Here is a 12458-nt window from a genome sequence, read left to right as displayed (position 1 = left end):
TGCAATCGAATTCCCAAATTCGTAACAATATATTAGTGCTTGGCCGATATCGGCAATTCTTCAGGAATCGGCAGGTTCGAGTCAGTGTGATTAGCGACTACAATACACTGTATACAACCCAAAAAAAACCTTGTCGCTTTCACCCTTGTTTCGGGAGAATTTCAATAAAAAAAATTTTTTACAATGTTGCATTATTGACGTTTCAAGGAGATGTGCATAAACACTAGTATTTGTAAACAGCTGCCAATTGTCGTTTGACGGGTGGAAAAAAAATTGGCTTAATAATTTAGAAAACATGTTAATATGGAACATGGCTCAGAAATTGGGTGTTATCAAATATATTTTGCTTTGAAACTCAAAGAGAAACCATACATCCTTTCTGAAGCACACCCGATTCATATAAAATAACCAATTGCTTTGGAAAAAGCTTGTCTTAAGCATATGTACTTTATCTCATCAGACCTTATAATTCACACAGATTCAAGCCTGGTTAGTATTTGGACTGGAAACCTTGCTGGAATGGCTGCTGAAAGTTACATTAAGTTTTTGATGAAAAATTGGATTTTAGTATGGAGAAGATAAGTACATTGACAGATCAAATTAATGGAGTATGGCATGATGGGTCAATTATTATCTTCATGTTTTAAAGTTTCTTCTTTTATTTTTGCATTATTCTTTATACCTGCAGTGCGTTCAGAAAATATTCACACCCCTTGAATTTAAAATGGATTAAATTTAAAATATATATATTTTGGCACTGATCTACACATAATACCCCATTGATGACAAAGTGAAAACATGTTTTGGGAAGATTTTGCAAATTTATTTTAAATGAAAATCTGAAATGTCTTGCTTCAATACATATTCAACCCCTTTGCAATGACACTCCAAATTGAGCTCAGGTGCATCCATTTTCCTTTGATCATCCTTGAGAGGTCTCCACAACTTGATTGGAGTCCACCTGTGACCAATTCAATTGATTGGATATAATTTAGAAAGAAGCACACCTTTCTCCATAACGTTCCACAGTTGAAAGTGGATGTCAGAGCAGAAACTCCACCATGAAGTCCAAGGAACTGTCTGTAGAACTCCAAGATATAATTGTCAGGAAGCATAGATCTTGGGAAGGGTATAAAAAAATTCTAGCGTGTTGAAAGTTCCCAAGAGCACAGTGAGCTCCATCCATAGAAAACAAATGATATGGAATGACCCAGACTCTACCTCAAGCTGGCCGTCCAACCAAACTGAGCAACCGGGCAAGAAGGGTATTGGTCAGGGACATCACCAATAACCCGATGACCATTTTGACAGAACTACAGAGTTCCATGGCGAAGATGGGAGAACCTGCCGGAAGGACATCAATTTCTGCAGCACTTCACAAATCTAGGCTTTATGCGAGAATAACCAGATGGAAGCCACTCCTGAGAAAAAGGTACATGACAGCACACCTGAAGTTTGTAAAAAGGCACGTCAAAGACTGAGAGCATGAGGCGAAAGATTCTGTGATCTGATGAGACAGAAATTGAACTCTTTGGCCTGAATGCAAAGTACTATGTATAGAAAAACGAGTACAGCTCATCACCCATCTAACACCATCCTTATTGTGAAGCATGGTGGTGGCAGCATCCTGCTGTGGAGATGCTTTTCATCGGCAGGGACCGAGAAACTTGTAAGAATAGAGGGAACAACGAATGGAGCCAAATACAGGCAAATCCTTGAAGAGAACCTGCTTCAGAGTGCAAAAGATCTTGGACTTTGGTGAAGATTTATGTTCCAACAGGACAATGACCCCAAGCATACAGCCAAAGCAACACGGAATGTGTTCAGAACAAGAATGTGAAAGTCCTTGAGTGGCCCAGCCAAAGCCCAGACTTGAATCCCATTGAGAATCTGTGGAAAGACTTGATTGCTGTTCACAGACACTTCCCATCCAACTTGACAGAGCATGAACAAACCTGCAAGGAAGAATGGGAGAAAATCCCCAAATCCACATGTGTAAAGCTTCTACAGATATACCCAAGAAAAATCAAACCTGTAATCACTGCCAAAAGTGCTTCTACAAAGTATTGACTCAGGGGGTTGAATACTTATTGACATGAGACATTTCAACTTTTCATTTTAAATTAATTTGTAAAATTTTCCAAAAACATGTTTTCCCTTTCTCATTAATGGGGTATTATGTGTAGATCGGTGACAAATTTTATTTCATTTTAATCCATTTTTAAATCAGGCTGTAACAACAAAATGTGACAAAAGTCAAGGGGTGTGAATATTTTTGAAGGCACTGTGCAGTACCTAGAGTATTGCATGGCGATATATTTATCTGTTTCTCTATTTTATGACTGGCGTACACGTGGTGGTGGTGCTGCTGGTGCTTGTGAGAGGGAGTTTATCACTCATAAATCCAGTCAACTGACATGCTAATCAATTATATTGATATGCAGGTATATCATTCAGTCGCCAGCAGTCGATCTACCATTTATTTTCAATTGTGTTCCCTCTTGCAGATGACTGAGCAACGAACGCAAAGAGAACGCTTAGGGCTTCTCAGATCCCCCGTTCCACCTCATCCGTACACAAGCAGGCTTCCCACAGTGTGACTAGAGTCGTCTGTTCTCAAAGGGAGGAGAAACAGCAGAATGTGTGAAAAAAAGGCCCTAAGTTTATTACTCACACTTGTAACCCCAGGTGTACAATTTCTGCCAGTGAGAACCAACTATATGATTGGCCTCATAATGTGTTTTTTTAACAAGGACAACCTTGAACACTACGTTTAGCGAAGGCAGATTTGGTAATCTATCTTTTCATTACTATAACAGGTTTGTTGCAATACTGCATCTTCATGCCTGTGTAGTGAATTTTCACCTTTCTGCTTGTATAATCACATTGGCTGGTTCGTTAGTTGAGTGACACATGATTCATTTCATGACATGCTCATTTGCTGTGTGTGTTTTTTGTCCTTATGGAGGGTCTGTGCCTGCATGCATGTATTTTAGTTGTAATTTTAATTAACAATCATTATTAATAGGGATATTATGTTAGCTGTATAGTTCACTTGGTACATTAAACCATGGACAAGGAAGACCATCAGGTTCCTGGATGGATGACTGCTTGGATCGACAGAAAACCGCAAGCAGAAGCCGCTCGATAGTACATCTGGCGATGTTTAAAATTGGCCCATTTTGGTGTTGCATTATGCATTAGAACAGAAGAAAAACAGTGTCATATAATGTATCATTTCTAAAGAGATGGGTAAAATTTGGAGAAAAACAATGCAAGTTAGGTAAAGTAGACAGTAAAAGAGGAAAAGGGCTTCCACGAGGCAGATGGTTAGATCAAATCAAGGAATTTTGTGGAACTAATTCTAATGAATCTCTGTCGCTCAAGATCGCAGAAGCTAACAGAACACAAGTGAGAATCACAAGATGTCAGACATGAGACAATGGAAATCATCGTCATCATCTTCATCTAACAATTGCTTTCCCATATCTCAGGCAAGATTTGCACTGTTGATGGTTGTACTTTCCAATGTCAACCAATAGTGGTTATGGAAAGACGATGATTGTGAAGAACAGGAACTTATCTTATTATTATTTTTGATAATCACTGCTTTCGTGTTCCACTGAAGACTCTCCCAGTTGTTTGCTGCTCATGTCTTAAGTCGATGAGTGACAGTCACATCATAACGGCATAAACCAGACGACCCACTGAATATGTATATGTTCACAGGCTGGCAGCTTATCTTGTTCGTCGGATGCTTAGCCAAGCTGCTATGGAACCATGTGGTTCATATTCAGTTCTTGTTCCTAAAGAAATTGTGCTTTGTACTTACATGGTGCTTCTGATTTTCTGGAACAAGGAATAATTACACACATTACTTTTCACCTGTACTAACCTGGATTGTTGTGCAATGTTGCTGACGTGTCATTTAAATTTACCCCTTGCTGGTAGAAGAGCAAAGCCGATAACATAAATGTTGCTCGACTTACCCAAATAGCAGTCATTTTTCTCACGATTTCAAATTGAGTGCAGACAATGCTCTGGTTCATTCAAATGAGGAACAGAACAGCAGAAGACATGAAGGAAGAGGAAGATCAGTTCCCAAAATACATTTCTTATATGTTAAACTGACCAGGGTAACTATATATGTATTTGCCTTGATGTTTACAAGCTGTAACAATAAATCGGTATCCCAGCAACTGTTGCTGAGCTTCATTCTTACTTTATTCAAGTCGTCCAGGTATATCATATTATGTTTGGCTGTTCCAAGAATGTATTCCATTGTAACGATCAATCCTCAATGGCTGGCAGGATGGCCTTGAGGTACGCACGCTCACCTCCAAGCTGTCTAGCATGGGTTCAAATCCCCACCCAGTTCTAAACTGTCATCCCAGTGTTTCACAGGCAGGGTGATTCATCAATGTGTGTGATGTCTCTCGGATGGACGTTAAACTGACCGTCTCGTCTACCAGCATTAGTTGGTGGACGTTAAAGATCTCACGTTGTCCTTCACAAAAAGTGGGTGAGCTATACCAGCAACTCTTGCTTTCGCCAGCAATCTGGCCAAATCCAAACATCCTGTGTTCGTGTGGTGACCTGACCAGGATTGTAATCAGTCATAGAAACTGCTTCAGCAGCATCAACACTCTATATAGAGCATGGTAGATGATCTGATCAGTATTTGCTTAGGTGATAGTCAATTTGGCTTTATGCTTGACCTCCAGTACACAAGTGATATAGGAAGGTGACGGGATGAGCATCAGTGGATAATAGTCATTCACCAATTTGTGCCGACAAGCATACAATTTTCTGCCTCCAACCCCCGGAATGGGGTGTATCGTGGGGTGCTCCTCAGTGAAGAACACCAGACGGTACGAAAGACTGAGTGAATACGCAGGTCTTCAATCTGAGTCTTGAATACCCCAGGGCACCATTTTTATACATTCAGATGTTGACATATGCATGACTCAAAGAAGACATGAATGTCTGAATTCCAAAATTACAAAAAAAATTAGCTCAAGAGGAAATGCAGGCAATTAAAGAAATTGAAATATGAACCAACTCAAAATAAAAGAAAGCAAACAAGATACTTGTGATCAAAGTGGGACAAAACTGATTTAAAACCATCGCAATAATTAATTACATGAAATGAAATGTGAACAATTAACTCGACAATCTCACGATAAAAGCAAATGCAATTGACTCAAGAAGACCAAATAAAAATGCAATATAATTGATTTGAGATATGAAGAGATGAACCACCTTCTTCACACTTGAGCTCCATGCATACCACATCTCATGACTGTCATAACAAAGAGCTTGAAGAATGGTCCCAGTGTGCATTTCTTGCTCGACTGGATCACAACGCCCACCTCAACCAATCGGCATTAACATAATGGAAGCGTGACCTCCAAAATATCAAGCAAAGGTAAATAAACTAAAGTAGCCAATGACCAATCTACAGCTTTCATTTCAACAAAAAACACGGTATTACAAACAGGACGTTAATCCATGTGATGCATCTCTCCGAGCATTAGTCGGTGAGTTTTAAAGATCCCATGGTGTCCTTCGTGAAGAGTAGGCGAGTTATTGCTGCCACCATGAACAAATTACAAATTACTACACTTTCATTTGGACTGGCCAACCAGCTCATAAGAGACTTGTGCCAAAGACATGCAAAAACAGGATGTGCATAATACATATACTGACGCCAGAAAAAAGTGGGACTAAATGGTGCCGTTAAGGAAGTACTAGATGTCTGCACAGTATATGTATTTTGTGTGTAGCTATAAATTAAACCTCTGAGCTTTATGGAGCAGTGAGGCACAGATCATGTCCCATAACAGCAGAGGCTGTGTGATCTGTCAGTGACAATGGCCATCTGCCATATGAGCATGTTGCATCTGCCAAACTGCCCATTAACAAGGTGTAGTTGCGTTTGGGTGAAATAACACAAAACAAAGCCCTTCCGACCCGACAAATGCAACATGGCATTAAACACAAAGTGCGCATGCGCACCCCTTCGCCTCCAGCCTGGATGGCTTCAGCAAGGCACAACCAAGTATATTTTAAAGACCGGGGATTTAAAAGGTCACATGTAAAGGACAGCATTGAATCTGCCAACCATGGTTTTTCCCTGATCATAGGCTCAACAGGATGACATGACACACAACTGTTTACTTGTAACCATGCAAACCTTGTCATTTTAATATTGTATTAAACCTCCGAGCTTGATGGAGCAGAGGCATAGATCAGAAAACTTCTTCAAATATCATGCTATATATCGTTTTTGCCCCAATCTCTCAATTATTAAGAATCTCTTTTTTAATTAAAAAAGATTCTCATGTCCGGAGCCAGATCTCCACCAAAAATCGAATCAATTCATCATTGTCACACACCCAACCAGTCCACAAAGTTTCATCTCAATTCATCCATAACTTTTCAAGATATCCTGCTCACAAACAGACAGGCAAACAAACAAGCAGTCATAGACTGGTACTTACGAAATCGTCAACTCGACCTCTGACCTTGTCTAATAAAAGCTGTCTCTCGAGAAGGTAGCGACGCAAACCAGAAGTTTCTACAATGATTCTGTACCAAACCTCTCATAAAACATCCGATTTTTACCAGAATTTCAACAAACGAGTGTTAAGCATACTTAGCAGTCATGAAAATTGAAGACAAGATTGAAATTAACTTTAAAACGAGCGCGTAATGCCGTGTGTTACAATCCCCCTCATTAGCATAATCTTCAGTTAAGCCTCAGACACGACACCCGACATAAATCTCATAAAACATCCGATTTTTACCAGAATTTCGACAACCGAGTGTTAAGCATACTTAATCATTACCAAAAGTGAAAACAGAATTGCGATCCGAGTTAAAACGAACTCGTAAGGTCGACCGAAGCAAAAATCTCAATTTCTCCACGCAATTATTTAATATTATTTTATCAAAGTCACAAAACCGTAATATTCGGCCATCCACCAACAATCTTTACATAATCCGACGGCTTAGCGAGTCAGGCATGCGACGATAACCTTTATTTGGATAAAAAATGACTTTTAAACACCATCTTTATCAAAAACACCATCAGCACGCACACACAAAACCTTTACGTGACTCAACGCCGCGTCTGCTCGAGCGCGCTGTACGTGACGAGTGAAATATTTTTATACAATCTTAAAACGTCTCCAAAACATCTGATTTTTACTAGAATTTCGACAACCGAGTGTTAAGCGCCCTAAGCGATCGCAAAAACCGAAGACAAAATTAAAATCGAAGTTAAAACGAACTTGTAACGTCGACCGAAGCAAAAATACTCCATTTCTCCACATGAATTCATGGAATCATGTTTGACCCCACTGTGACCTTGACCTTTGACCGATTTTGACCATAATCTAATCAGCACTAGCCATCACCCTCCTGAATCACGTGGTGCAATTTGACATTGGTAGCTTCTTCTTCCGTTCTCGAGTTAACGTGCCTACAAACAAACACACACACACAAACAAACAAACACACAAACAAAGGACGGAAGTCATCAATATACTTACGAAATCTGTAACAAGCAGTCATGGACTGGTACTTGCGAAATCATCAACTTAACCTCTGACCTTGTCTCATAAAAGCAGTCTCTGGAGAAGGTAGCGACGCAAACCAGAAGTTTCTACGATGATTCTGTACCAAACCATCAAAAATCGAATGTTTGACGTCACTGTGACCTTGACCTTTGACCAAAATCTAATCAGCGCAAGCAATCACCCTCCTGAATCACGTGGTGTAATTTGACATTGGTAGCTTCTTCCGTTCGAGTTACAATTATTTTTTGATGTTTGACCTCACTGTGACCTTGACCTTTGACCGATTTTGACCAAAATCTCATCAGCGCAAGCAATCACGCTCCTTAATCACGTGGTGTAATTTGATATTGGTCGCTTCTTCCCTTCCAGTTATAACTTTTTGGGGATGTTTGACCTCACTGTGACCTTGACCTTTGACCGTTTTTGACCAAAATCTAATCAGCACGAGCTATCACCCTCCTGAATCGCGTGGTGTAATTTGACATTGCCAGCTTCTTCTGTTCGAGTTATAACCTTTTTTTTTGGATGTTTGACCTCACTGTGACCTTGACCTTTGACCGATTTTGACCAAAATGTAATCAGCGCTAGCCATCACCCTCCTGAATCACGTGGTGTAATTTGACATTGGTAGCTTCTTCCGTTCGAGTTACAATTATTTTTTGATGTTTGACCTCACTGTGACCTTGACCTTTGACCGATTTTGACCAAAATCTCATCAGCGCAAGCAATCACGCTCCTTAATCACGTGGTGTAATTTGATATTGGTCGCTTCTTCCCTTCCAGTTATAACTTTTTTGGGGATGTTTGACCTCACTGTGACCTTGACCTTTGACCGTTTTTGACCAAAATCTAATCAGCACGAGCTATCACCCTCCTGAATCGCGTGGTGTAATTTGACATTGCCAGCTTCTTCTGTTCGAGTTATAACCTTTTTTTTTGGATGTTTGACCTCACTGTGACCTTGACCTTTGACCGATTTTGACCAAAATGTAATCAGCGCTAGCCATCACCCTCCTGAATCACGTGGTGTAATTTGACATTGGAAGCTTCTTCCGTTCGAGTTATCATGTTTTCGATGTTTGACCTGACTGTGACCTTGACCTTTGACTGATTTTGACCAAAATCGAATCAGCGATAGCCATCACCGTCGTGAATCACGGGGTGGAATTTGACATTGGTAGTTTCTTCCGTTCGAGTTATAACTTTTTTGGGGATGTTTGACCTCACTGTGACCTTGACCTTTGACTGATTTTGACCAAAATCGAATCAGCGATAGCCATCACCGTCGTGAATCACGGGGTGGAATTTGACATTGGTAGTTTCTTCCGTTCGAGTTATAACTTTTTTGGGGATGTTTGACCTCACTGTGACCTTGACCTTTGACCGATTTTGACCAAAATCTAATCAGCGCGAGCCATCACCCTCCTGAATCATGTGGTGTAATTTGACATCGGAAGCTTCTTCCGTTCGAGTTATCGTGCCTACAAACAAACACACACACACACAAACAAACAGAACGGAACTGATCAATCTACTTACGAAATCTTTAGATTTCATAAATAACAAACACACAGAGGACGGAAGTCATCAATATACTTACGAAATCTTTAGATTTCGTAAGTAACAAACAAGCAGTCATAGACTGGTACTTACGAAATCGTCAACTTTACCACCTCTGAACTTGCCTAATAAAAGCTAGCGACGCAAACCAGAAGTTTATACGATGATTCTGTACAAAACCATCAAAAATCAAATGTTTGACCTCACTTTGACCTTGACCTTTGACCAAAATCTAATCAGCGAGAGCCATCACCCTCCTGAATCACGTGGTGCAATTTGATATTGGTGGCTTCTTCCGTTCGAGTTATCGTGTCTACAAACAAACACAAACACACAAACAGAGGACGGAAGTCATCAATATACTTACAAAATCTTTAGATTTCGTCAGTAACAAGCAGTCATAGACTGGTACTTAGGAAATCGTCAACTTGACCTCTGAACTTATGTAATAAAAGCTGTCTCTGGAGAAGGTTGCGACGCAAACCAGAAGTTTCTACGATGATTCTGTACCAAACCATCAAAAATTGAATGTTTGACCTCACTGTGACCTTGACCTTTGACCAATTTTGACCAAAATCTAATCAGCGCTAGCCATCACCCTCCTGAATCAGGTGGTGTAATTTGACATTGGAAGCTTCTTCCGTTCTCGAGTTACCGTGGATTAACGCAACGTAAAGGTTTACACTCGACGGCCCCCCTACTCGAAAGCACGCCGGGGCGAGCGCGATGACGTCAGCGCGCACACGCAAAACCTTTACGTGACTCAACACCGCGTCTGCTCTAGCGCACTGCACCACGTGACGAGCCGTGGCGGGTGAAATATTTTTATTCAAACTTAAAACGTCTCCAAAACATCCGATTTTTACCAGAATTTCGACAACCGAGTGTTAAGCGTCCTAAGCGATCGCAAAACCGAAGACAAAATTAAAATCGAAGTTAAAACTAACTCGTAACGTCAACTGAAGCAAAAATACTCCATTTCTCCACAGGAATTTACGGAATTATTTAATATTATTTTATCAAAGTCATAAAACCGTAATATTCGGCCATTCATAAACAATCTTTCCACCATCCGACGGCAAAGTGAGTCAGGCATGCGATGGCAAGCTTTATTGGGATGAAAAATGACTTTTAAACACCATCTTTATCGAAAACACAACGTGGCCTACCACATGGCAAGGCGTTCTGCGCCATGGGCGCAAACACTGAAATTTTTAAAACAGCCGTAACTCGACGAATTGACACACAAATTCCGCCGAACTTACCTCGATCTTCCAAACTCACGCTCTGTCAACAACACCTGTGGTAACTTTCCTCGAGTTATCATATTTTGGATGTTTGACCGATTTTGCCAAAATCTAATCACCGCGAGCCATCACCCTCCTGAATCACGTGGTATAATTTGACATTGGTAGCTTCTTCTGTTGGAGTTATCGTGCCTACAAACAAACAAGCAGTCATAGACTGGTACTTATGAAATCGTCAAACTTGACCTCTGACCTTGTCTAATAAAAGCTGTCTCTAGAGAGGGTAGCGACGCAAACCAGAAGTTTCTACGATGATTCTGCACCAAACCATCAAAAATCGTAACGTCGACCGAAGCGAAAATCTCCATTTCTCCACGCAATTATTTTGTATTATTTTATCAAAGTCACAAAACCGTAATATTCGGCCATCCACCAATAATCTTTACATAATCCGACGGCTCAGCGAGTCAGGTATGCGACGATAACCTTTATTGGGATAAAAAATGACTTCTAAATACCATCTTTATCAAAAACACCGTCAGCGCGCACACGGAAAACCTTTACGTGACTCAACGACGTGTCTGCTCGAGTGCACTGCATCACGTGACGACCCGTGACGCATCGAATGAAATTTTTTATACAATCTTAAAACGTCTCCAAAACATCCGATTTTTACCAGAATTTCGACAACCGAGTTTTCAGCGTCCTAAGTAATCGCAAAAACCGAAGACAAAATTTAAATCGAAGTTAAAACGAACTCGTAACGTCGAGCCAAGCAAAAATACTCCATTTCTCCACATAAATTTACGGAATTATGTTTGACCTCACTATGACCTTGACCTTTGACTGATTTTGACCAAAATCTAAGCAGCGCGAGCCATCACCTTCCGAAATGACGTGGTGTAATTTGACATTGGTAGCTTCTTTCATTCGGGTTATCGTGCCAACAAACAAACAAACACACAAATAAACCAATGTCACCCTGCGGGGTGACCCGTATCTTGCCAAAAGGTGACCATGTGTGACTTCTTTAAGGTCACACTGAGGTGATCAGAGCTGCTATCCACCAGGAGCGACTCCTTCAGGAATATCTGCCTACGAGAGATTCCGATGAGAATCGTTTTACAGATTTACCATGAAAAATATGTTTGCCTCATAACGTCACCAAATGACATCATAATGTCTCAAGCTTGACATCTCTAGAAAGCACTCATCGAGGTGTTCAATTTGAGGTACTACATGATATGGTTCCTAAAACTTGAAAATTTGACCTTGGGGTCAAATATGTTTGACCTCAGGCGCTAACCATGAAGATCAAGGCCAATCGCCACTAAAAACTAATCAGCTGTGCGCCAGACCATATACTACATTCCCATAAAGTTTGGAGACGATTAGATAAAAAATTACTCAAAAAATAAGGGTTTCGTCGACACCACTGATTTGCGACAAAGTGACCTTGACCTTTGACCTTGACCTTCAAAGTTTTATGTGCTGAAAGGGACCTCGAAAGGCCTCTGATATGCGAAGTTACAAAAATTTCCAATGATAACTGTGCTCTGCAGAGTGATTTATACGCGATTACAGACAAAAAAATATTAAAAAAAAACAAAACATATGAAGGTCAAGTCCAATCGCCACCAAAAATTAATCAGCTGAGCGCCAGACCATGAACGAAATTCCCATGAAGTTTGAAGACGATCCGATCAAAAAAATAAGGGTTTCGTCGACTCCCCTGATTTGAGACAAAGTGACCTTGACCTTTGACCTTCAAAATTTTGTGCGCTGAAAGGGACCTCTATAGGCCTCTGATATGCGAAGTTACAAAACTTTCCAATGATAACTGTGCTCAGCAGAATTTTTTATACGTAATTACAGACAAACAAAAAAAAACAAAAAAAAAACATACAAGCTGACTAACATATCTTGCAAAAACTTCGTCTTGGCAAGATAACAAAAACACAAACAAGCAGTCATAGACTGGTACTTACGAAATCGTCAACTTGACCTCTGACCTGGACTAATAAAAGCTGTCTTTCGAGAAGGTAGCGACGCAAACCAGAAGTTTCTA

General features: G+C 40.4%; 1 protein-coding gene across 1 annotated transcript in view; it reads left to right on the top strand.

The window, feature by feature from the left end:
* Positions 1-4199, top strand: part of LOC147018114 (inositol 1,4,5-trisphosphate-gated calcium channel ITPR1-like) — a 489954-nt gene extending 485755 nt beyond the window's left edge. The window contains exon 61 of the mRNA XM_085900071.1: positions 2508-4199. Coding sequence (XP_085756197.1) covers positions 2508-2600 — 93 coding nt within the window. The 3' untranslated portion in view covers positions 2601-4199. The remainder of the gene's footprint in view (positions 1-2507) is intronic.
* The last annotated feature ends 8259 nt before the right edge of the window (positions 4200-12458 follow it).

This window comes from Eptatretus burgeri, chromosome 10 (assembly GCF_056783735.1).
Source record: "Eptatretus burgeri isolate ZD-2024b chromosome 10, Ebu_testis_v1, whole genome shotgun sequence".
NCBI classification, from domain to species: Eukaryota; Metazoa; Chordata; class Myxini; order Myxiniformes; family Myxinidae; genus Eptatretus; species Eptatretus burgeri.
The sequence above is the reverse complement of the archived record's forward strand: the minus strand, read 5'-3'. Positions and strand labels throughout refer to the sequence as shown.